The 22,519-nt window shown below is 43.9% G+C and overlaps 1 protein-coding gene across 2 annotated transcripts; it reads left to right on the top strand.

Annotated features, from left to right (window-relative positions):
• The first annotated feature begins 990 nt into the window (after nucleotides 1–990).
• Nucleotides 991–16,808, top strand: tpcn3 (two pore segment channel 3). 2 transcript variants are annotated; one of them, XM_026302986.2, is made up of 20 exons: nucleotides 991–1,355; nucleotides 4,342–4,424; nucleotides 4,676–4,790; nucleotides 5,340–5,468; nucleotides 6,606–6,722; nucleotides 7,516–7,634; nucleotides 7,944–8,045; nucleotides 8,675–8,801; nucleotides 8,914–9,121; nucleotides 10,151–10,295; nucleotides 10,431–10,616; nucleotides 11,381–11,410; nucleotides 12,791–12,855; nucleotides 13,042–13,129; nucleotides 13,271–13,340; nucleotides 13,633–13,852; nucleotides 15,190–15,280; nucleotides 15,458–15,571; nucleotides 15,774–15,889; nucleotides 16,483–16,808. In XM_026302986.2, exons 1-20 carry the CDS (start codon nucleotides 1,260–1,262, stop codon nucleotides 16,608–16,610), a joined length of 2,349 nt encoding a protein of 782 aa, XP_026158771.1. In that variant the 5' UTR covers nucleotides 991–1,259; the 3' UTR covers nucleotides 16,611–16,808. The 2 variants fall into 2 exon arrangements, with proteins under 2 accessions (XP_026158771.1, XP_026158772.1); XM_026302987.2 differs by lacking the exon at nucleotides 11,381–11,410 and having other exon boundaries at nucleotides 992–1,355.
• The last annotated feature ends 5,711 nt before the right edge of the window (nucleotides 16,809–22,519 follow it).

Genomic DNA, 22,519 nt, shown 5'->3' with positions numbered 1-22,519 from the left:
GGTGGAAATGGTTAAATGGTTGATTCCCTCTCACATGTTCAATTTATCACTGATCCATTATACATCAAATTGAAGATTGAATTTAAAATGACAAGAGGGACTTATCTATTTCCAATAAGTCTAATTCTGACCTGAAACTATGAGTCTGATCCTGCAGAGAGTCCACTGGTGACGGGCCTGAAAGCAGCAGCAGCAGCAGGAGGCAGCACTGATCCTCAGAAATGCTCAGCATGTTCAGGGAGGCGCAACATGGATCAAGGAAATAACTGACATTTTTCTCTTTGTTTTGTTGCTTTACCAAAAAAAATCCACATTCAGCGTTTCTGCTGTTTTTAGTTTTTCTGACCCGGAAAAGACCAAAACCTGCATCACTTCATCAGTTCAGCTTTGATGCTGTTTAAATTTACTGCCAGAAACTTTGGCGGATTTGTCCTTTAACTTCTCTCCTGCAGACAAACGTCATAAACGTCTTGAAACTGAAAACGCTCAACTTTGTTTTGTCTTTGAACGCATCTTCCTCCGTTTCCGTTGTCCTGCTGCGGTCACATGTCGATGCGCTGCATTCACGGTCCCTGCTTCAAAGCCCGAAAATCAAGCACTCAGACAAAACACGGAGGGAATTAAAAAACTTCGTGCTCTGGACAAACCTACAGACTGAAGCCGTTTCTGAGGGTTAACACAGTTTTAATAATTTACAGGAAACTAATTCATTGATATGAGAGACGCCTGTTCAGTTTCTGTTATTTTCTCCTGTATTTTCTCGTGTGTTCCCTTTTATTTAGGTTGTGGAACATTAAATGCAGACGTTTTAAAACTGGTTCCCACCTGCTGCTCAGGAGACAAATATCAGCAGGTACAAGATGACTCATCTCCTTAAATATAATTTTACATCGTTAAAAATCACCGAGCTGTCTCCGCCCGTCTCACCACGTCACTGATCCTGTTTTCCCCATGTTTCCGCCGGTCCGTGAATGCAGCAGCAGCCCAGGTTTATTAGAGCAGGACTAACGGAGGCTCGGGCCAGTTCACGCTCAGACCGGAGCAGCGATGGGTCGGTCTCCGTTAAGGGCCGACGTCTGATCTGGTCCCGGGGACGTCGCTCAGCGCTGACGCCTGCAACAAAAACCGAGAAGGAAACGAGTCTGGACGTTTTTGTCTCCAGCTCATCCCGCTGGACCAAAGTTCTGAAACTCGTCCATCAGCGGGACAAGGTTCTTTAAAAGTAGTTTGAGGGAAGAGCGGACCCGGAGTTTGGAGACATGTCCGAGCCGGAGAAGAGGGATACCAGTCCGGACGAGTCTGCAGAAAAAGGGCCAGGATTCCCCAACGGGGGGAATCCTGCGAAAACCAAAGAGGTGAGTGGACCCGTCAGCTGATGCGTCTGCTCACACACGTTTCCCGGTCACGTTTCTGCTGTTTGTTGGTTAGTTGGTTAGTTAGTTAGTTTCTACAGTTTGTTAGTTTGTTTGTATCTGCAGGTTGTTTTGTTTGTTTGTTAGTTTCTATAGTTTGTTAGTTTGTTTCTGCAGGTTGTTTGTTTGTTTGTTTCTGCAGGTTGTTTGTTTGTTTGTTTCTACAGGTTGTTTGTTAGTTTGTTTCTGCAGGTTGTTTGTTTGTTTCTGCAGGTTGTTTGTTTGTTTGTTTCTGCAGGTTGTTTGTTTGTTTCTGCAGGTTGTTTGTTCTACAGTTAATTTGTTTCTGCAGGTTGTTTGTTAGTTTGTTTCTACAGGTTGTTTGTTAGTTTGTTTCTACAGGTTGTTTGTTAGTTTGTTTCTACAGGTTGTTTGTTAGTTTGTTTCTGCAGGTTGTTTGTTTGTTTCTGCAGGTTGTTTGTTTGTTTGTTTCTACAGGTTGTTTGTTAGTTTGTTTCTGCAGGTTGTTTGTTTGTTTCTGCAGGTTGTTTGTTTGTTTGTTTCTACAGGTTGTTTGTTAGTTTGTTTCTGCAGGTTGTTTGTTAGTTTGTTTCTACAGGTTGTTTGTTAGTTTGTTTCTGCAGGTTGTTTGTTAGTTTGTTTCTACAGGTTGTTTGTTAGTTTGTTTCTGCAGGTTGTTTGTTAGTTTGTTTCTACAGGTTGTTTGTTAGTTTGTTTCTACAGGTTGTTTGTTAGTTTGTTTCTACAGGTTGTTTGTTAGTTTGTTTCTGCAGGTTGTTTGTTAGTTTGTTTCTACAGGTTGTTTGTTAGTTTGTTTCTACAGGTTGTTTGTTAGTTTGTTTCTACAGGTTGTTTGTTAGTTTGTTTCTGCAGGTTGTTTGTTAGTTTGTTTCTACAGGTTGTTTGTTAGTTTGTTTCTACAGGTTGTTTGTTAGTTTGTTTCTGCAGGTTGTTTGTTAGTTTGTTTCTGCAGGTTGTTTGTTAGTTTGTTTCTGCAGGTTGTTTGTTAGTTTGTTTCTACAGGTTGTTTGTTAGTTTGTTTCTGCAGGTTGTTTGTTAGTTTGTTTCTGCAGGTTGTTTGTTAGTTTGTTTCTGCAGGTTGTTTGTTAGTTTGTTTCTACAGGTTGTTTGTTAGTTTGTTTCTGCAGGTTGTTTGTTAGTTTGTTTCTACAGGTTGTTTGTTAGTTTGTTTCTACAGGTTGTTTGTTAGTTTGTTTCTGCAGGTTGTTTGTTAGTTTGTTTCTGCAGGTTGTTTGTTAGTTTGTTTCTACAGGTTGTTTGTTAGTTTGTTTCTGCAGGTTGTTTGTTAGTTTGTTTCTACAGGTTGTTTGTTAGTTTGTTTCTACTGGTTGTTTGTTAGTTTGTTTCTGCAGGTTGTTTGTTAGTTTGTTTCTGCAGGTTGTTTGTTAGTTTGTTTCTACAGGTTGTTTGTTAGTTTGTTTCTACAGGTTGTTTGTTAGTTTGTTTCTGCAGGTTGTTTGTTAGTTTGTTTCTACAGGTTGTTTGTTAGTTTGTTTCTACAGGTTGTTTGTTAGTTTGTTTCTACAGGTTGTTTGTTAGTTTGTTTCTGCAGGTTGTTTGTTAGTTTGTTTCTGCAGGTTGTTTGTTAGTTTGTTTCTACAGGTTGTTTGTTAGTTTGTTTCTGCAGGTTGTTTGTTAGTTTGTTTCTGCAGGTTGTTTGTTAGTTTGTTTCTGCAGGTTGTTTGTTAGTTTGTTTCTGCAGGTTGTTTGTTAGTTTGTTTGTATCTGCAGGTTGTTTTGTTTGTTTGTTAGTTTCTATAGTTTGTTAGTTTGTTTCTGCAGGTTGTTTGTTAGTTTGTTTCTACAGGTTGTTTGTTAGTTTGTTTCTGCAGGTTGTTTGTTAGTTTGTTTCTGCAGGTTGTTTGTTCTACAGTTAATTTGTTTCTGCAGGTTGTTTGTTAGTTAGTTTCTGCAGCCAGAGGTGCAGCCTCCTCCAGCTGCTACAGACACGTGTGAGAGGACAAACCTCGGAATCGTGTGTTGCTTTTTTCAGTTTCTGCAGTTTGTAGAAACCGAAGCTGGTTTTCTCTTTAACTCGTTAAACCAACGGAGTCGCTTTAACTCCAGTGAATGATTAACACAGTGTCAGCTCCTGTTATGGCCCTTTGTGTTTTCTGACGTGTTCAGTTGTTTATTCTGCCCAGTGGCTGCTTCAGCTGCTGTGGTTATGAATTAATCTGCAGGATTGACACATGGGTTCAGATCTGTGAGTCAGATCAGAAGTCAGTGGAGGGAAAACAGCAGCTGGGATGTGGACGGAGCTGTTGAGTTCATTAGGCTGCGTTCAGACATTCAGGACTGGGATGTGGTCTTTGTCTCCGGAGGGGGGGTCCTGAAGCTGGTTCAGTTGTTGCTAAAACTGTGGACACGTTGATGAATCCAAGATATGAGACAAAGTTTGTTTTTGCTTTCCACATAATCCGTGTGTTTTATTTGTTAGTTCTGATGTTTTCAGCAGGAGAACGTTTGGGTTCTGGGGGGAGGCACCAAAAATTGGTGCTTCAAACTGTGTTCTCAGTTACAGGCGTACAGATGTTTCCTTACAGATGTTTGCACTTATTAAAAAGAAAAGGAGAAGGTGCTAACCCTGTTTTTGAAAGATCCTGAATGTAATGGAAATTGTACTTTATGAACAGCTGTGCATCTTCAGAGTCCAGAGCAGAATAAACCAAACTCACTGAGAACAGACTGAAATAATCCGACATGCCAAGAACACAACCAGTCAGAGCACAAGATCTGACCTGCAGTCTGATATTGAGCATCAGTCACTCAGAACACATGAGTGTCTAATTTTTTAAAACTCAGGTGAGTCTTGGCGACAGAAGCTGGACGTAGAAATAAGGAGACAGGAATGTGTAGCAGGAACGTGGTAAAGTTTCCAGTGAGAAGATGCACGTTAAGAAATAAAAGAAGCTTCAACCTGTAACTGTCGGTCTGTGTGTTCCAGGACTTCGACCTGGCCGCCATCTACGTGTCGGACGCTCAGTACAACAGAAACATCTACTTCGACACGTCTCCTCAGGCTGTGAGGTGAGACGCATCCAGCTTTTAGTTTTATGTTTTTGTTATCGCCAGGGTCAGTGAATGTCTCACACTGACACGTCCTGATTCTTCCTCTACTGTCCACAAACCGTCAGCATCAACACACACACACACACACACCGTCCCCAGCTAATGCTAATGCTAATGCTAATGCCTTCTTAAAATAATGAAACTATATGTTTGTCAGGTGTTTCTCATCCATTTTGGGAGTTTGTTTACAAGAAAAACATGTTTTTCAGCCTGTATCTCCTCTACAACCACTGGCTCCCTCGGGTGCTGGTCTACTTCTTCATCCTGGTCGATATGTCCCTGGCCGTCTTCGAGGAGCCGGCCGTCCTTCCTCTGCCTACATGGGTAAGATGGCCCTCGCTGTGCCTCACCCTGCTTTCACACTTCCTTTTTCTGTTAGTGCAAAACACGAGCTCTGCAGCTGGAAGAGACTTGGTCTGCAGCAGCAAAGTGCTGATCCAACGTGGATCCACTGAAACCTGCTAACATGCTAATCTGTTAGACGGAGGTGACGCAGCTTTGGATGTTAAAGTTACACAGAGATTTGAAATCAGCAGCAGCCACGTGGTGGAAATATGATTTTATGTTTTTAAAATTGTTAATGAATAATAATTGTTCAGTTCTTGTTATGTCATGTGCCCAGAGCACATGACACAACATCTGGGTTTTTAATAGTTTTTGGACAACAATGGAGGTCTACGACACAGACCGGTAAGCTGAACCAGGTTCTGGACTCACACACGTTCATTGGTGCTGTCGGTCTGTGGATGGGATCTGGACTCAGTGACACACACACTGAATGAGCAGCTGTGATATTGAGCCACATTAGTGGAACCAGTTTGAACCAGTACCAGTTGAAGTCGGACGTATTAACGGTGCTGTTTTGTGTTCAAGGCCACCATGCTAGTGGAGCTGCTCTGTCTGCTCGTCTTCACCGTTCGACTCGTGCACTACGCCAAGGTGATCCCTCGAGACAAGTTCTGGAAAGACCCCAAGAACATCTGCATCATCTGCATCGTCGTGGTAGGAGGGGCTTATTGACATCATCAGTGTGGTGGGAGGGGCCCAGGGGACAGGAGCCCGTAAATATTATGGTACCACATGTGTCTGACAGCTGCCGTTACTTTTCATCCCCTTCCTGTCCAGTGGAAACTTCCAGCACATGAGATCTTGTAGAATGTGATGCAGTTCCCCACAGTTTATAAAGTACTTCAAACTGCTTAAATCTTAAGCAACTACTGCAGTAAAGTTCAACGTGTACATGTACGAAGCAGGAATATTCATCCAGAAACATCAGATATAACAGTAAAACACTTTTACTTTGACACTTGTACATTTTGCTGATATTAGTACTTTTGCTTAAGTAAAGGGTCTGAGTTCTTCTTCTACTGCTGCATTGAAGTGTCTGCTACGTTTTGCTGTTTTCTAAGACTTAAGGTCTTTTCATATTTAATTATCGATGTCAGAATAAGTTTGGTTTGAGCAGCGTCTGCTGACGGTTGGTGACCTGAACCTGTCCAGTTCTGAGGAGTTCCTGGTTTTTGGTGTGAAAGCTGCAGTCTCAGTGTGCTGAGCGGAGTTCCTGCCTGTGCACGGTCACAATGTGCTGAGGAGACGTTCTGCCTGTTGTGAAACAACCTTTAGCCCGACGTGTTGCCTCGTCAGCAGCTTTAAAGCACAAAAGCTTCCTGGTGACTCAGTGATCACTTCAGGAAACGTGAAGTAACAAATACTCGCCTGTAGTAACTCTCACTGACTAGTTCTGTCTTTACCGTCCACAGTTCACAGGAACTTTTCTTCCACTTACTGTCAGGGATCAGGATCATTGTGGTGCTGGTGACACAGAAAACACTTGTTTCATTTGTCCTGGTTTTCTTAGAAAAATGAAACGGTCTTTGAACAAAGTGGGTCCTGTAGGAAATGATTCGTTATTCCAGCAGGACCATCGCAGCATCTCGTGTGGATTAGACAACAAATAGAAGAGACACCTGACAGAACATCAGACGTTAGTCAGTCTCTTTGATTATTATTTAATCAGCATATTGTTCTAATCACAGAGAAACATATTGACCTACCAGGTTCGTTTGCTGTGTGGTGGAAACATGTCCCACATGGAGGATGTTAAAGCGTCTTTAACATCTTCTCTTCTCTTTGTTCCAGCTCACTCTGATCGACATGATCATCTACGGAGCGCTAACGGCTACCAACTGTTACGCCCTGCGCTGGTCCAGAGTCCTGCGCCCGCTCCTATTGGTCAACGTCACGGAGGGTCGACAGGTAACAAACTTTACCTTCTGACCTGGAAAGTTTCCTGGGTCTTGTGTAGAAAAATACGTGTGTGTGTTTGACTCTGACGACTGCAAATAAATTAAACATCTGTACTGTCCTGTAATGTGATGCCAGTGAGGCCCACAAACACACAACAGGGGGACAGAAAAACCACAGAACTACAATAATGTACATACAGTGATCACTGAGATGCCAAATGTCCACAGAGAAACTACAAAATGATCAGAAATGGCTGGAAAACAACCTCAGACACACAAAATGACACAGAAATGAAACTACACACACACACACACACACACACACACACACACACACACACACACACACACACACACAGATCATCCAGAGACACACAACAACAGCAGAGAGATGAGAACCTACACAAAAGCCCAGTTCAGGGGCCCTGTAGACGAGGGGTGGGGGCCCATTCAGTGTGTCACAGGTATGTTGCTGACTTGTGTGTGTGTGTGTGTGTGTGTGTGTGTGTGTGTACCCTCTGTAATCTCTGCATCAGGATTTAGTTCAGTTTAACTCTGCTGTTTAAAAACTCTGTGCAGTGTTTGAGAGAAACTTCCTGCTGCTAAACGTGCAAACGTTTGATGGCGCCTGAACGCATCGTTAGCGCGTGTGTGTGTGTGTGTGTGTGTGTGTGTGTGTGTGTGTGTGTGTGTGTGTGTGTGTGTGTGTGTGTGTGTGTCTGCTGGGATGATGATGGAGCGTTCGTGTCCCGTGGGAGGACGAGCAGCTTCGGATGATCTTCTGTTTGTTTGTTTGTGTTCAGCTCCGCAGAGCGTTCAGAAGCATCCGGAACGCTCTGCCCGAGATTTTCTACGTCTTCCTGCTCTTCATGTTCAGCGTCCTCATCTTCTCGCTCATGGCCCTGAAGCTGCTGGGCAAAAGGTGAGACGTCCGATACCTGAGCGGAGCTTCGAACGGGAGCTCTGAACGCAGCACGACACAAAGATCAGTGTAATGAAGCTATGACTTTCCTGATTGTTTGAAGCCAAAACATTTACTCATGAGTCATATTTCAATTTGAATATAAGCGTCTGTAACGGAAAATATTCACATAATGACAATGTTAAAAAAAATCTACTTCTCCGTACTGATAAGTTAAATCATGATAATGAGTGTGTGTGTGTGTGTGTGTGTGTGTGTGTGTGTGTGTGTGTGTGTGTGTGTGTGTGTGTGTGTGTGTGTGTTTTGCAGAGGTCTGAAGACCATGGACGGGTCTCCGTACTTCACCAACTACCTGGAGATCGTCTTCGATCTGTACGTCCTCGTCACCACGGCCAACAGCCCCGACGTCATGTAAGACATTCGGCCTGTTTCCTGTTTAGGCTCCTCCTTCCTGCTGCTGTTGGTGTTTTGCTGAATATTTAGTTGTTTTCCAGGCGCCTGCAGATGAAAATCACTTACTCAAAAAAAAAAAAAAAAAACATACAAATAAATTGACGTTTTTATTATAGTTTTATTTATGTCTCATTAAATGATCCATTATTTTATTTTGAAAAACTGCATTAATGCATGTGATCAACTCTGAGACAGTTTAAATAAAATATTTTCTCTTATCTTTGCACTGAATTTCTAAAAAAAAGAGGAAGGTGATTTTGCAGTTTTTATACAAAAGATGTTTATCAACCTCTGAGTCTCTAACTCTATTTCTACTGCACAGTAAACACACAGGATATTTATAACCTTTGTTTTCCTGTGGATTTGTTTTGCTCAAAGGGGAAACTAAATAATTATTTTGAATTGAATGATTTTCTGGTTGTGGCTGTACAGCAGCTTTCAAAAGCAGTTTGTGAGTGTTGTAATGAAGTAGCACTTTTCTGCAGCGTTTCTGGAAGAAGGAAGCTGAAAAGAAAAAGGAACTAAACGATGTTTTTGTCTTTTGTATCTGGGGCCTGCACGTTTCGTTTGCTGCTTCTTGCTGGCAGGATGCCTGCGTACAACGCCAGCTTCATCTTCACCCTCTTCTTCATCTTGTACATCTTCATCAACACCTACATCTTCATGTCCGCCTTCCTGGCCGTCGTCTTCAACAACTACAAAAAATACCTGAAGGTACGAACGTCTGATAGAATCAGTCAGACTGACGGTGTTTACAAATCAAAACCTTATTTATTGTTTGCATGAAAAGGATTTTAGGCTCACATGGTCCTCTCTGCCCCAACAGGAGGAGGTACGGCAGCTTGTGAGGGCCAAAAGGCACAAGATGGTGCGAGCGTTCGCCGTTCTGCAGGAGCGGAGGGAGGAAGGGGGCGAGCTGGTGGTGACCCAGGCCAACTGGAACCAGCTGGTGAGACTGGTCCAGCCTGACATCAGTAATGCCCACAGAGAGCTGCTGTGGAGCGTCTGCGACGACAAGAACCAGGGGTTCATAGGTGAGTCACGCACACACACACACACACACACACACACACACACACACACACACACACACACACACACACACACACACACACACACACACACACACATGAAGCCAGACTCTCATTGGATGTCAGTGGAGCAGCAGGTATCCTGATAAAACTGCATCTCTATCCCGTCCTGTTTCCTGAAGCTATGACGTGAGCTACTTGTGCCTGGTTAGGACAAAGTGTCCAGTCCAAAGCTAGCGTTAGCTGACTGAGGAGTAAATGTGTCAGTCCAGTCGACGCTCTGGTTCCTGCTAATGTGACCCAAAGCACTAACATTACCCAAACCTCCAGTTCCTCCCAAATCCACATCAGATCCATTCAGTCCAAAGGTCCAGTCAGGACCATGCTAGGTGGCTAATGCTACCAAACCAACAGGTTAGCTTTAGATGCTAACACATCCAGAAGGAAGAAGGCCCCATGTGGATCCAATGTGAGTCCTTTGGCTGCTTTGAACTCTCTCCATGTGAAAAAGCCAAAGCCATGTTAACCCTGGTTGTTGGTCTTCCTTTGTCCCACTCTCTCTGTGCTAAAGAACGCCGCCTCTTGGCTCTGGCAGCCACTGGTTCCCACTTTGAGCTAACCTCTAACGTGTTGTGAACCCTGAGGGCTTGCATAGATCTGATGTGAGAAGTCGTGACGGTTTCTGTTCTGCACCGTCACACTCAGCAGCAGCTGTCAGGCTGATGAGCTGCACCTCCAGCATCCTGCTGACTCACAATCTTCAAACTGATCTCCAACGTGGAGGAAGTCAAACTGCTTCCTCATCAAGACCAGAGCTGAGAAAAACTCACAAAACTTGGTGCAACTGACCAGAAGAGCTCAGACCACAGACACATTTAGTTAACTTCACACACATTACGCTGTGGTCAGTTTATCAGGGAAGTTGTCAGAAGATATGACCAAAAACAGGAGTGTCAGCTACACTCATTTAAAAGAATAATCCCGTTTGAATCATTAGTGATGTAATGACAGTGTTTTGTTTTTCACTGACAGGGAAGTTGGCGTTCGTGCAGCTCGCTGACCTCCTGAACATCGAGGTGATTACCCTCAAGTCGAGGCCACACCCACTTCAGAGCATATGCCCCACCCTCTACCTGTCGGCCCCCAGCCGCCTCCTCTGCCGATTGGTCCAGCACCGGTGAGATCGACGGTTTTGTTTTTCTTATTCAGAACCGGTTTTGGTAAAAACTGAAACGTGTTTAATAAGAACAGAAACAAAGTGTTTGCCCTGGAGGTCACAGACCCTGGAACTCGTGTGTGTGCTGGTTTTCAGGGGCTTTACGATCATGTACGACGTGATCATCCTGGCTAATGCCGTGTTCATCGGTCTGGACGAAGAGAATCCGATGATCTCCAACTCCGAGTGGGTGTTTCTGTTTCTGTACCTGCTGGAGATCCTGCTGAAGCTCTACGTCTTCGAGCCCAGGAGCTTCTTCTCCAAACACAGCTTCTGGAACTGGTGAGGGCGAGCCGACCATGTGCACCATCTTCACCTCGTGTCACATTTACTGTTGGTGTTTCATTTCAGAGTGTTTGTCCCAAATAACCAAAGGATTCTGGGCACTGTCGGTCATCTGCAGGCAGGTGAAGGTTCATTTTAACGTTGGGTAATAATGACATGAAGAACCGATCTGGATCCAGATTCTAGGGCCAAAAGCAGAACATTACCACTGATGTCAGACCTCATGTAAGAGGCTGCATCCACATCCCAGAACTGAGAGTCCTGCTGTTCCCATCAGACCTGCAGTTTGATCCTTGTCTGTCAGGGACATGGACCAGGTGTGAACCCCCTGAGCTCCTAAACTGCCACTGAACGGACATGTGAAGAACAACAACGTCGTTTGTGCACAGTTTCCTCCAAAGCTGCTGGGTTCCCATATGTTCTTTCCAGTTTGGCTCCATCAGAAGCTTCTCCATAAATGTCCAACCAATGTAGGACCACAAGTGGTCCAGATCTGATCTGGTTTGATCTGTTCACACTGTAGGAACATCAGGTCTTGGAGGGAAAACAGCAGCTGGGATGTGGACGCAGCTTAAGAACTTTGACTAATGAAAATGTGATTTATTCATTTAAACAACAACCGTATGATTCTGTATTTTTAAGTGTTTGAAACTTAAATGTTTTGCAGCGTTTCCTTCAATATGAGAAGAAACTTCATAATGAAAACATTTATACCTTAAAAATCCAAAATCACTGAGCTGTGTCACATCCATTTCACACAGCTTATCTACATCCCAGATTATAAGCACGAGGTACGTGTCACGTTTCACCTTTTCTGCTGCTGCTTTTCTCTTCAGTCATGCGCTCGGAGCAGCTCAGTGACGCTTGAGGCGCCAGTTTTATCTTTTCATTCATAAACTGTGTCTGAACGAATGATGGTTTCATGTCTGGGGCAAATATCTGACGGTAAAAAGTATAAAAAGCCACAGACAGAAAAACAGTCAAAGGCAGATCTGACAAGTGAACTCAGGTCCTCTTCACGTCTTTGTGGTTTTCTATTAGTTCTGATGTGGAGGAGCTCAGCCTGCTGTTCTTCATGGATACACTTTATTCTTTCACACTTTGTATATGCACCGGTCACTTTATTAGGTACAGCAGGGCCATGACATCTGTCTTCACAAAGCTTCGACTGTTTATAACTGTTGTGGTACTGGACCTGGACCGCCTCGTACTGAGAGGTGCATCACACTTTTTTGTCTTTGCTCTTTACATCCAGAAAATTAGACAGTCCAGTACAAACCCACCTCTCATCTCCGCACTACATGCATTGAACTAACACGTGCGTGAGTCTGGAGAAACTGAGCAGTGCAGGCATCAGAATATTTGACTTCACAGCTGTACCTAATAAACTGGCCACTCATGTTATTAAACTCTGAGCCATCAAAAACTTTTGCTGCAGCTGTTTTCATGAGCAGTTTTGCTTTTCCCCCACAGTTGTGCGCCCCCTGCTGGTGAGCACTGCAGCTGCAGTCACCTGAGTCACATTCTGTATGTTTGTAGCATTTTTTTTTTTTTTTGGGATGTATTATTGGAACTGGGTTCTAGATTTGAGATCCCATCAAGTCAAATCAGTATAATCACTTTTTAAAGGGAAGTTTTACAAATATAAAACTTCCATGAGTCACAAAGTGTCTGACAGTTTTAAAGGATAAGGTTGGTGATCACGCTGAGGACACCACATTCTGTGGTACTGTCAGACTCTGGATGGGATCTGGATTCAGTGACACTCAGAATCACCTGCCTCATCCTTTAACAGACGTGTCTGTTGTAACGAGGCTCTAGAGAAAATGTTTCTTTGGCTGTAGTACCACAAGTGGCCACTGGGACAAATTGGCAGCACTGTGTCCAGCTCTATTAATACATTCATGGTGTGTTTCTGTTGTTCAGTCTGTTTTCCCAAAGAAACTGTGACTGTTTCCTTTAAGAAATCTTCTTCAGAGTGAGTCCCCACTTCTTTCTAAATGTAATAAAGAAGATTTTTACAAGGCAGCAGTGGACTCAGCACCTGGAGAGGAGGTGCCTGCTTCATGCGGTGAAAAACGAGCAGCTTCCTGAGCAGCTAACGCTGGTTTTGCTCCATTTTAACCTCCACTTGAATTTTTCATTTTCTAATGTCTGGTTTCTGTTTCCAGGTTCGACACCATCATCGTCGTCTCCGCGCTCATCGCCACCATCATCAACTCCGCCCTCAAGTCAGGTGAGTTCCCTTGAGTTTAGCTTCAGTGTGCAGCTTTAAACTCTGACCCACAAAGAAGAGTCTCTGCTTCTGAAGCTGTTGATTAAATGAGTAAACTGACAACACTTATAATCAGAACAGTTCCTTTAATCCACAATCACAAATATGGGAACATATTAGTAAATACGTAGTCTTGTGCTGTTTTAGTGGGCGGTTACACCAGCCGCCAGATCCTGGACATCGTCTTCATCCTGCGAGTCCTCAGACTGATCCGGGTGGTGGACAGCATTGGAAGGTTTGTATATTGACCTGCAGGTAACCACAGCTCAGGTGTGTAGAGATGGAGGACATTACACAGCAGCCGTCCTGACTGGGGCATCTTTTTCTGTTGTTGTCTTTAGTGTTTTGAAAGTGTTTTGCTGTCACTCCCTGTTAGGTTTCGAACAATCATCAACACCCTGATCAGGATCGGGCCAGCGATCCTAACGTTTGGACAGCTCATCCTTGTAAGTTGCTAACAGCTGATTTCAAGCACAGAGACCACAGGAATATCATTAGTTTGCAGGTATGTGGTCACAAAGCAAAGTCACAGGAACCAGCAGGCTTACTGTAAATAATCCTGAAGGGAACCTGAATGTCTGAACCTAATTTCCTGGTAATCCATCAAATAGTGGTCGATATATTTTAGCTTGAACCAAACTACACTGATATCATACAGGGCGCTGCTAACGTGGCTAACAGCTTGACTTAGCCTCGTGGTAATGAAACTGGCTCTGACTGGATCGTTCGGCTCCTCAGGTGGTGTACTACATCTTTGCCATGGTGGGGATGGAGCTGTTTAAAGAGAAGGTGAAGTTTTATGATGAGGACTCCAATGACCCGGCAAAGGCGTACTGTGGAAACCCTCTGCTGAAAGGAACCACCTTTGCACAACTCAACTACTGCAAAAACAACTTTAACAACGTGATGTCCTCCTTCATCCTGCTGGTGGAGCTCACTGTGGTCAACCAGTGGCACGATATCCTTCACCTGAACGCCTCACGTTGAGTTAGTCTGCACCTTCACCTGAACGCCTCACGTTGAGTTAGTCTGCACCTTCACCTGAACGCCTCACGTTGAGTTAGTCTGCACCTTCACCTGAACGCCTCACGTTGAGTTAGTCTGCACCTTCACCTGAACGCCTCACGTTGAGTTAGTCTGCAGCCTCACGCAGATAAAACTTTCTTACATCGTCAAACATCGGCCTCTTAAGTTAATAAAAAGTTTTAAATCCCTAAAGGTAATTTAACCAGTGCTGCCAGAAGTACTGAGATCATTTACTGCAGTAACAGTAGAAGTACTTTCCATACTGCTGGGTAGCTGACGTTAACTACCTTATATACTTCTAATTTGAAGTACTTTATGTACCGCTGGGTAGCTGACGTTAACTACCTTATATACTTCTAATTTGAAGTACTTTATATACCGCTGGGTAGCTGACGTTAACTACCTTATATACTTCTAATTTGAAGTACTTTATATACTACTGGGTAGCTGACGTTAACGACCTTATATACTTCTAATTTGAAGTACTTTATATACTGCTGGGTAGCTGACGTTAACTACCTTATATACTTCTAATTTGAAGTACTTTATATACCGCCGGGTAGCTGACGTGAACTACCTTATATACTTCTAATTTGAAGTACTTTATATACCGCCGGGTAGCTGACGTGAACTACCTTATATACTTCTAATTTGAAGTACTTTATATACCGCCGGGTAGCTGACGTGAACTACCTTATATACTTCTAATTTGAAGTACTTTATATACCGCCGGGTAGCTGACGTTAACTACCTTATATACTTCTAATTTGAAGTACTTTATATACCGCCGGGTAGCTGACGTTAACTACCTTATATACTTCTAATTTGAAGTACTTTATATACCGCTGGGTAGCTGACGTTAACTACCTTATATACTTCTAATTTGAAGTACTTTCCATACTGCTGGGTATCTTGGGAATTCCCCCCCAGGGATCAATAAATTTTGATGATCAGTCTGTATTTTGTTGGATCCATCAGATCCTGAAAAGGAACTAAAGTTATCAGGTAAATGTAGAGCAGGAAAAAGTCCAAGGTTTGACTCTGACATGTAGTGAAGTCCAAGGATGAAGTAGCACTACATGGAAATACTCAGGTATAAAGTACAAATACCTCAGAACTGTAAATGTACTTAGTTACTTTCCACCTCCAACTGTAGCGTTTTAAAAAGTTTAAAGACATCGATCAGTGTTTGAGTCTGTCCGACATGTTTCTCTGATGTTTGAGAATCACGTTATTAGACTTAAGTTCAGTTCCTTAATGCGACTCCACTGCTCAGCAACGGCTTCGCCACCGTCACCCACGTGTCAGCCAGGATCTTCTTCGTCCTCTTCCACATCCTGGTCGTCATCGTCATCATCAAGTAAGACCAGTAACTGTAGGAACTGACCTACCTTACAATATGTTTTGTGTGTGAGACCTGCCAGTCTCATAAAACAAGAAATATGAAGTATTTCTATGTAAACACAAACTAGCATGTTGTGATGGTGTCTTCCTGCTGTGTCACATGACTGCTGTGTCACATGCTGTTGTCTTTCAGTATCTTCGTGTCGTTCGTCCTGGAGGCGTTCTACGTGGAGTACTCGGTGGACAAAGGCGACCTGCAGACGTCCCTGGAGAGGAAGATCGAGGAACTGGAGCTGGCTGTGGCGCAGTGCGTTACCGTTACACTTCAGCTCTGACACTCAGCCCCCACATGTACAAACATATACACATAAATATATACACATAAACATGAGGAGGGTTTGACTGTGTGGTAGATGCTGCTCTCTGATTGGTTCACTGCATGTTTCTTGTTCATGAAAGTCCCTAAAACAGAAATGTTCACTGATGGTGTGTGTTGTGTTGTCGCCCAGGGAGAAGTTGCAGGATAACTTGGTGAACACTATGGAAACCATCGACAATGATCTGGGGGCCGGCCAGTCCCCAACAGCAAACAGACCCACCCTGATGTTTAAAATCGCTTCCAAAAGTAAGAACAGTCAGAACACAGGACAGGATGATGTGAGGATAAGAGAACAGGAGGAGTGTTTGGAACACAGAGATGCTTTTATTTTGAAAGGGCAGGATGTTGGACTGTGCAGTGTCAAGATCAGTTTGAGATCCAGAGGAACAGAAACTGCAGGACCAGCCCCCATCTCATGTTAAAGTCACTGATCTTCACAGTGAACATGAAAACACATTTACTGTAAAACAAGTTCTGAGCTTGGAGCTTTGGACTGGACTGTTTGTCCCAACCAGGCATCTGTAGTTCAGGTCGTAGCTTCAGGTGTGATGGGGGCGGGGCAAAGAGCGGGAAGGAGGGGCTTATGGTGGGAGAGTTTGGAGGCTAGACCCTCTAGAGCAGGGGTCTCCAACCCTGGTCCTCGAGACCTACTGTCCTGCAGGTTTTCCAACTGTCCCTGCTCCTTCAGTTTCTGATTGGCTGAACACACCTGATCCAGGTGATCAGGAGAGATTAGTTCATGCTCCTTTAAATTTAAAAGGTTTGAAAACAGACCGTCAGTCACAGTATCGATTATCAGTGTTGGTGGTGTTGCTGATCTTGTGGCTGTTTCCTGTCAGGGTATCGGACCGTGGACGCCTTTTTGCAGCGGATGTTCGAGGCCGATCTCGACCCCGAGGACTTGGCGGAGAACGATGATGCTGAAGCTCAGACAAACTTTGCAAACCCGTCGTTCAGCTCTGTGTAGACATGTCTGTTCAAATCTGTATGAAGACAACCAGCTTCTGTCACGTCTGTCCCCTTTTATATAAAAGCATCATCTCTGAGGGTTATTCAGTGCAATATCAGTCTCATAGTCTGAGTAATATTCAGTGTTTATTTTTATATTTCTGTCCTGTATCACAAAGAAAACCAGTATTTTCACATAAAGGATATTTACACTGATGATTAATCTGTCTTTTATTTCTCGTCTGTTTTTATTGAGCAGAAGGTTCAAGGAAACATCTGGTGGAAAACGAAACATGAAAATATGTTTTAGACAGAAAAGTTAATAATTATTCAGTTAATAATTAAAAATTAAATCAAAGATGATTCAGTTATTCTGATTTTGTTACTAAGACATGAAGCTGCCACACTGAAAACAGAAATGATAAATATTAATTTAAAGTGAGTGAATGTTCTCGATCAATCGATCGATCGATCACCAATCACACTGGCTCATGCAGTTCAAGGTGCTGGAACAGTCCAAGGCAGCTGCTGAAGACCAGGCCGTGTGGTCGAAAGCCCCACAGCAAAGACGTAAGTGGATTTTAACTTGAGCTTGTTGGCCATGAGCTACTTCTGCCTTAGTATTAAATACTTGTACTGCATCAAATTACCTGATAGCTCCAGTTGTTCACAGTAACTACATGGTACTAGCAGTACTTTGACTTACTGGTACTTTTACTGCTGGTACTTCAACTATGTGGTACTTTTGTTGCTGATACTGTTTGTGTCGATGGCACTGCAGACTCCAGCTCAGCAGGGGGCGCTGTGGATCTGCAGCCGGAAGAGGAAGCGCACGCGTGTGTGTGTGTGTGTGCGTGCGTGTGTGCGCGCGTATGTGTGTGGTGCTGATGCTGGAGAGATGGAGCACAGGGAGTGGATCCTGCTCGGCTCTCGGTCGTCCGGACGGAAAACAACAATCAGGTAAGAAAGACAACAAACAAACAAAGAAACAAACAGTCGCGTGAGAAACGTAAACACGAACCGAAGCCGGGTCGGATCGAAGAGAACATCGGACACGAAGCGACGTGATGCTCAAGAGTCGGTCCGGATGTGGGATCAGTAGAAAAGATTTGTATGTTTAGAAAATAAAATCGTCCTGTCGCTCCGGTAGACCGGGTCCAGGTGGGCAGAGGCGGGTAGAACTTTAGAACCACAGGAGAACCACAGTAGAACCGTAGTAGAACCACAGGAGAACAGGCCCAATGGTAAATGAACGCAATGGTGGGGCGTTCAGGTGCTGCTCAGAGGATCGGACTGAACAGCGCCGCCTGCCCCCCCTCACTGCTGCTGTTGGAAAATAAAAACAAAGTCGATGTCAAGACATAAACAATAAACACGGATCATCATGTCCGGCCGGTGCTTTCAAAATAAACTCAAACCAATTTAATATTACACGAATATATTTTTTAAAAACTGATATTATCCACGTGGTCTGATATTTTCAGTCCACCTGGAATAAATCCTACCAAAATAAATACCTTTTCCCGAAAACCATATATAAAATAAATAATAATTAAAAACATAATTTGAGCTCATATTTACCAACAGTTATTTAAACGTATCAAACATTTAATTACGAGAATAAAACTTCCTGTTTGTTGAGTAGATAAAGGGGGACTTTTATTTTGAAAGCGCAGGCCGGATGTGGTCGTGGTAGTGGGCCGGGTTTTGACGCAGGTGGAGGCAGAGCTGCACTGCGGACAAACAGGCTGGAGCCGGAGAACCTGACACCCACAGACCGTCTCAGACAGTCGGCCCGGATCAGTCTCAGAAACGGTTCTGGATCTGTTTTTGACTCCCGGATCCGGTCCTGCAGGAGGAGGACCATCAGTCCGCGCCCTCCTCCTCCTCAGCTGCAGCGGCGGAGATCCGGTGGAGGACCCGGACCCGGACAGCATCGGGGTTTTAACGAGCGCTACTGGACTCTGAGGAGACATAAAATCCGGCTTTTGTTCCGTGTTGGACTCCCTGTCCTGCAGCGGTGGGCGTGTTGTGGGCCGGACGGGCGGTCTGAGGACCGACCGGGTCCAGGTTTATTTTTTCTTTAACGAGGACTCTTAGAGGAGAAATAAATGGTGGTTTAGTCTTGCGGGAGTCTGAGGCCCGAATCCCGGACCCCCTTTAGAGGAACGGTGGGTTTTCTGGACCAGGACGTTTTGTGTGGAAATAAAATCCCAGATGAAGATTCCCAAAAGGCGGAAAAGGAGCAGACGGTGCGCCAGGTAGGCCTGATCCGGACCAGCTCTGGCCCGGACTACAGATCTAACAGTGGGTGTGTGCGTGCGCCCGACCCGCAGTGGATTTATTGATCCGCATCAAGGGCGTTTGATCAGAACGAGACCTGATGATCATTTAGCCCCGGACTGATCCAGATTATTCCACCCTAATGATCTTTAATTCATAACTCGGGTCAGTCCGGCCTGATTTATTGATCAGCAGGATGTGATTGTGCGCATGCGTACAGATGACCCATGACTTTGCACTGCGGAGAGGACCGATTCGGTTTCAGTGAAGGGGGGGGGGGGATCAGACCGGGCACCGAGACTTTAATTCATCGGTTCAATTAAAAACGTTTAATTAGTACTAATATATAAATAACAACAAAATATCACGTGACAAAGGTGAAGCTGAGTCATATTGTAGAAAGAAATAAATAAATGTAGATGTGCAGAGTCACGTGTTCAGATCATTTAACACTGTTTGTTCTTTAATTCAGACAATTTATTCCATCAAACATTAATAATAATAAAAATAATCATCAGCTCGTCTCATATTAAAACTACACACATTCACATTTAACGCAGCTAAAAGGTTCAGGGCTGTAGAAATAAATATTAGGTGTGTGATCAATAACTAATAATCCAATACGGAACCAATCACAATGAACTCAGCTTCAAATAAATAAATATGAGCATGATGCAAACCATGAATCAGCAAAAGTCAATTTACAGAAAATCATTTAACTTTTAATTTAAACTGTTTTATTTATCAGTTTTTGACCTAATGGTTTATCACAGTTTTATTATTGATTATGTTTTTGTAGTATTATTCATATATTATTATTATTATTGTTGTTTTTATTAGCACACGTGTAGTAAAAGTATGTGTATAGTAGAAGTACGGAGGAAGCGTTGTGCCAAAAAACATTTCTGGAAAAAAAAAAGAATAAATTGATTTAATGACAAAGACTCTGGACGATAACAACAAAATTAAATATTCATAAAGTCAAAACCATCAAACAACAAAGGAACAACTTTGAAGAACATTGAAAGAACTTAGTTTAATCTTTAATTTGTTCTAGTTGTTTCTTCATCTGCTAATCTGAGATGACGACAGCTAATAATGAAAAACTGAACCTTCAGGAAAATAAACAAACTGTTAAACATCTTATTTTGTTCAGTCGGTTTCTGACGTGCTTGTTATTTATTTGGGTTTTTGGTGCTTTCAGGACCGTGAGCAGCTGTTTGACACAGGAAACTGTTCTTTTCCATGTGGAGTCACGTCACTGACACATTCAGCTGCTCTGCCTCAGTGCGAGGAACCACATGGTGAATGAATCTGTTACTGTTTGGAAAAACAAAGATATTTTCATCAGTAAGACTTTTATCAACATGATGTAGTAACGTTTGATAATAAAAACTGCAGCAGGGACAAAAAGTACAACGGGGTGTTTATCCTCTGGGGAGCAGGAACATAAACGTTGGTTCTGCTCGTGGGAAAGAGCACTGACTCTGCTGGTGACTCTGGCATCACATGGAAAAGGTGAAGAACCCTGTTTGCTCAGGTTAGATGATATTTGCTGTCTGAGGACGTGTAGGTGTCGAACCGTATCCTGGTGTCTAAAGGCCTGTTCCTCCATGCTCCGCCCCCGATGTGATGTCACGGCGTCCTACTGGTTAACTGTGCCCTCTGTTTTGGCTTGTAGGCTAACACAGCAACAGGAAGGGCTTTGTCCCGCTCAGGATTTGTTGTAAACCGTCAGGTTTTCCGGGAGCTCAGAACTATGGTGAGCTCTGACTGACTTCATCAGATCAAAACTGGAATGATGCAAAAACCCGGCTGCTGGCACAGCACCCTCCCCCTCCACCCTCACCAGTCACAGATTAGTAGATTTGTAGGTGAAGAAGAAGAGACTGAGGTTTGAAGGCAGAGAAAGTGTCCGTCAGGATGTTTCACTCTGATCTGCTGCTGAGACGCTTTAAAACACGAGAACACGCTGCTGCTGCTGCTGCTGCTGCTGCTGACGGGCCACAGGCTTCTCTGCTTTACACTCATTGTTCCTCATACTATAGAATAAGACATCACACATTTCACTGTGTTTAGTCTGTTCATTTACAATATCACAACACAGGAAAATGCATAGAACCATAAGACGTAGAATAAATAATGATACTATGATTATATCTAATATACTATGAGACCACATGATGCAGCCCAACAGGAAATGACTCTACGTTGTTATTACATGACACACACATCATATTATATATATACTGCACAATAATAATAATGATGGTACCTAATCTAAGTACTCTAAGTTAGAGTAGTTCTGATTGGTCAATTACTGTGTATTGTGTTAGCTTTGCTGCCGCGGTGTGTTCAGGGGAGCCCTGTGGTCCCGCCCTCTGCAGCGATTGGCAGCTAAGCAGCGTGTTGAGGCCTGCAGCAGGTTTCGCTCCATCTCCAGTGCTACAGTGACGCCCAGCTGCTGTGCGGCTGCTGAGGAACAGCTGTGTCACTGCAGGTGCAGAGAAGCCTCCTCTCCTCCTTCCCAGTCTGTCCAGTCCTCTGTCAGAGCTGGTCTGACTGGAAACCCAGCGGACACCCTCCATTGTATCAGCAGTCCGCCTGAGCTGTGCATGCACTGATGACGGCCCGTGGCATTGCATGCAGAACAGCATGGTTTGGGGACTGACATGCATCACTTTGAACGTGAAGTTTCCCCCATGAATCCACTGAAAACTGACAACCATTCATGGCAGATTCGTCACCAGAGCAGAGTGAAGCCCAGGATTCAGTCCAGGTCGGCTGACTGCGAGCACTACTGACGGGTGGTTACCGATGAATGTAGATGTGCAGCGGCTGTGAGAGTGATGCTCAGTGAGATACAGGCCTGCTGATGTTGCAGTTTTCTAACAGGGCGACCACATCCTCCACTACCAATCTGTTTAGTTTTCAGGAGCAGCCTTCGTGGCTCTCTGTTTCAGACCGATCAGCACCTCCAGGATTTTATCGCTTGTCCGGTGCAATAATGAAGCCAGTGTCAGCCAGTCTGCAGGAAGTTTACTCCACAAGTGAAACTGGTCAAATAGCTGCAAATTAGAGCGACTGCCAGTTACATTTCTGCACAAACGATGAAGTTTAGAACAAACCTTGGCCTCAGAAAACAAAAACGTCTGTAGGGTTTCTTTCCCCTGAAGTGTCAGGCAGCGCTCGCTCCCACGTCCAACCTGCCAGGACAAATTCAGGGGAAACAAGTTTAACTTCATCACATGTTCCTCGTACCTAAAGAGCAAAACAAGATATTTGTCTCTACAATACAAATTTTTCTTTCACTAGAAGTCCTGAAACAAATATCTGATAGATGCTTATTGATATAAAACCAAAATACTTTTATCTTCTGGGAACATAAACTATCCAAGAAATTACAGAACTGAAGCAGCAGAATGAAAGTTTCCCCCTTGTTTCCAGTCTTTATGCCAGGCTGAGCTAATTGGCCACGGGCTGTAGCTGCATGTTCTTTTACCTTTAAAACATTAAAGCCACATTTGTAATCAGATGAGTGCAGCTCAGACCTCAGTGGGATCTGGTCTGGACAGGTTTCTGTTTCACGCTGATGGTTGGTAGTTCAGATGGTTGATTAAAAGCAGCCTGTTCTGATCTCGGAGG

Source organism: Mastacembelus armatus, chromosome 1, assembly GCF_900324485.2.
Source record: "Mastacembelus armatus chromosome 1, fMasArm1.2, whole genome shotgun sequence".
Taxonomy (NCBI): domain Eukaryota; kingdom Metazoa; phylum Chordata; class Actinopteri; order Synbranchiformes; family Mastacembelidae; genus Mastacembelus; species Mastacembelus armatus.
Note: the sequence above shows the minus strand (reverse complement) of the source record. Positions and strands in the feature narration are given on the sequence as shown.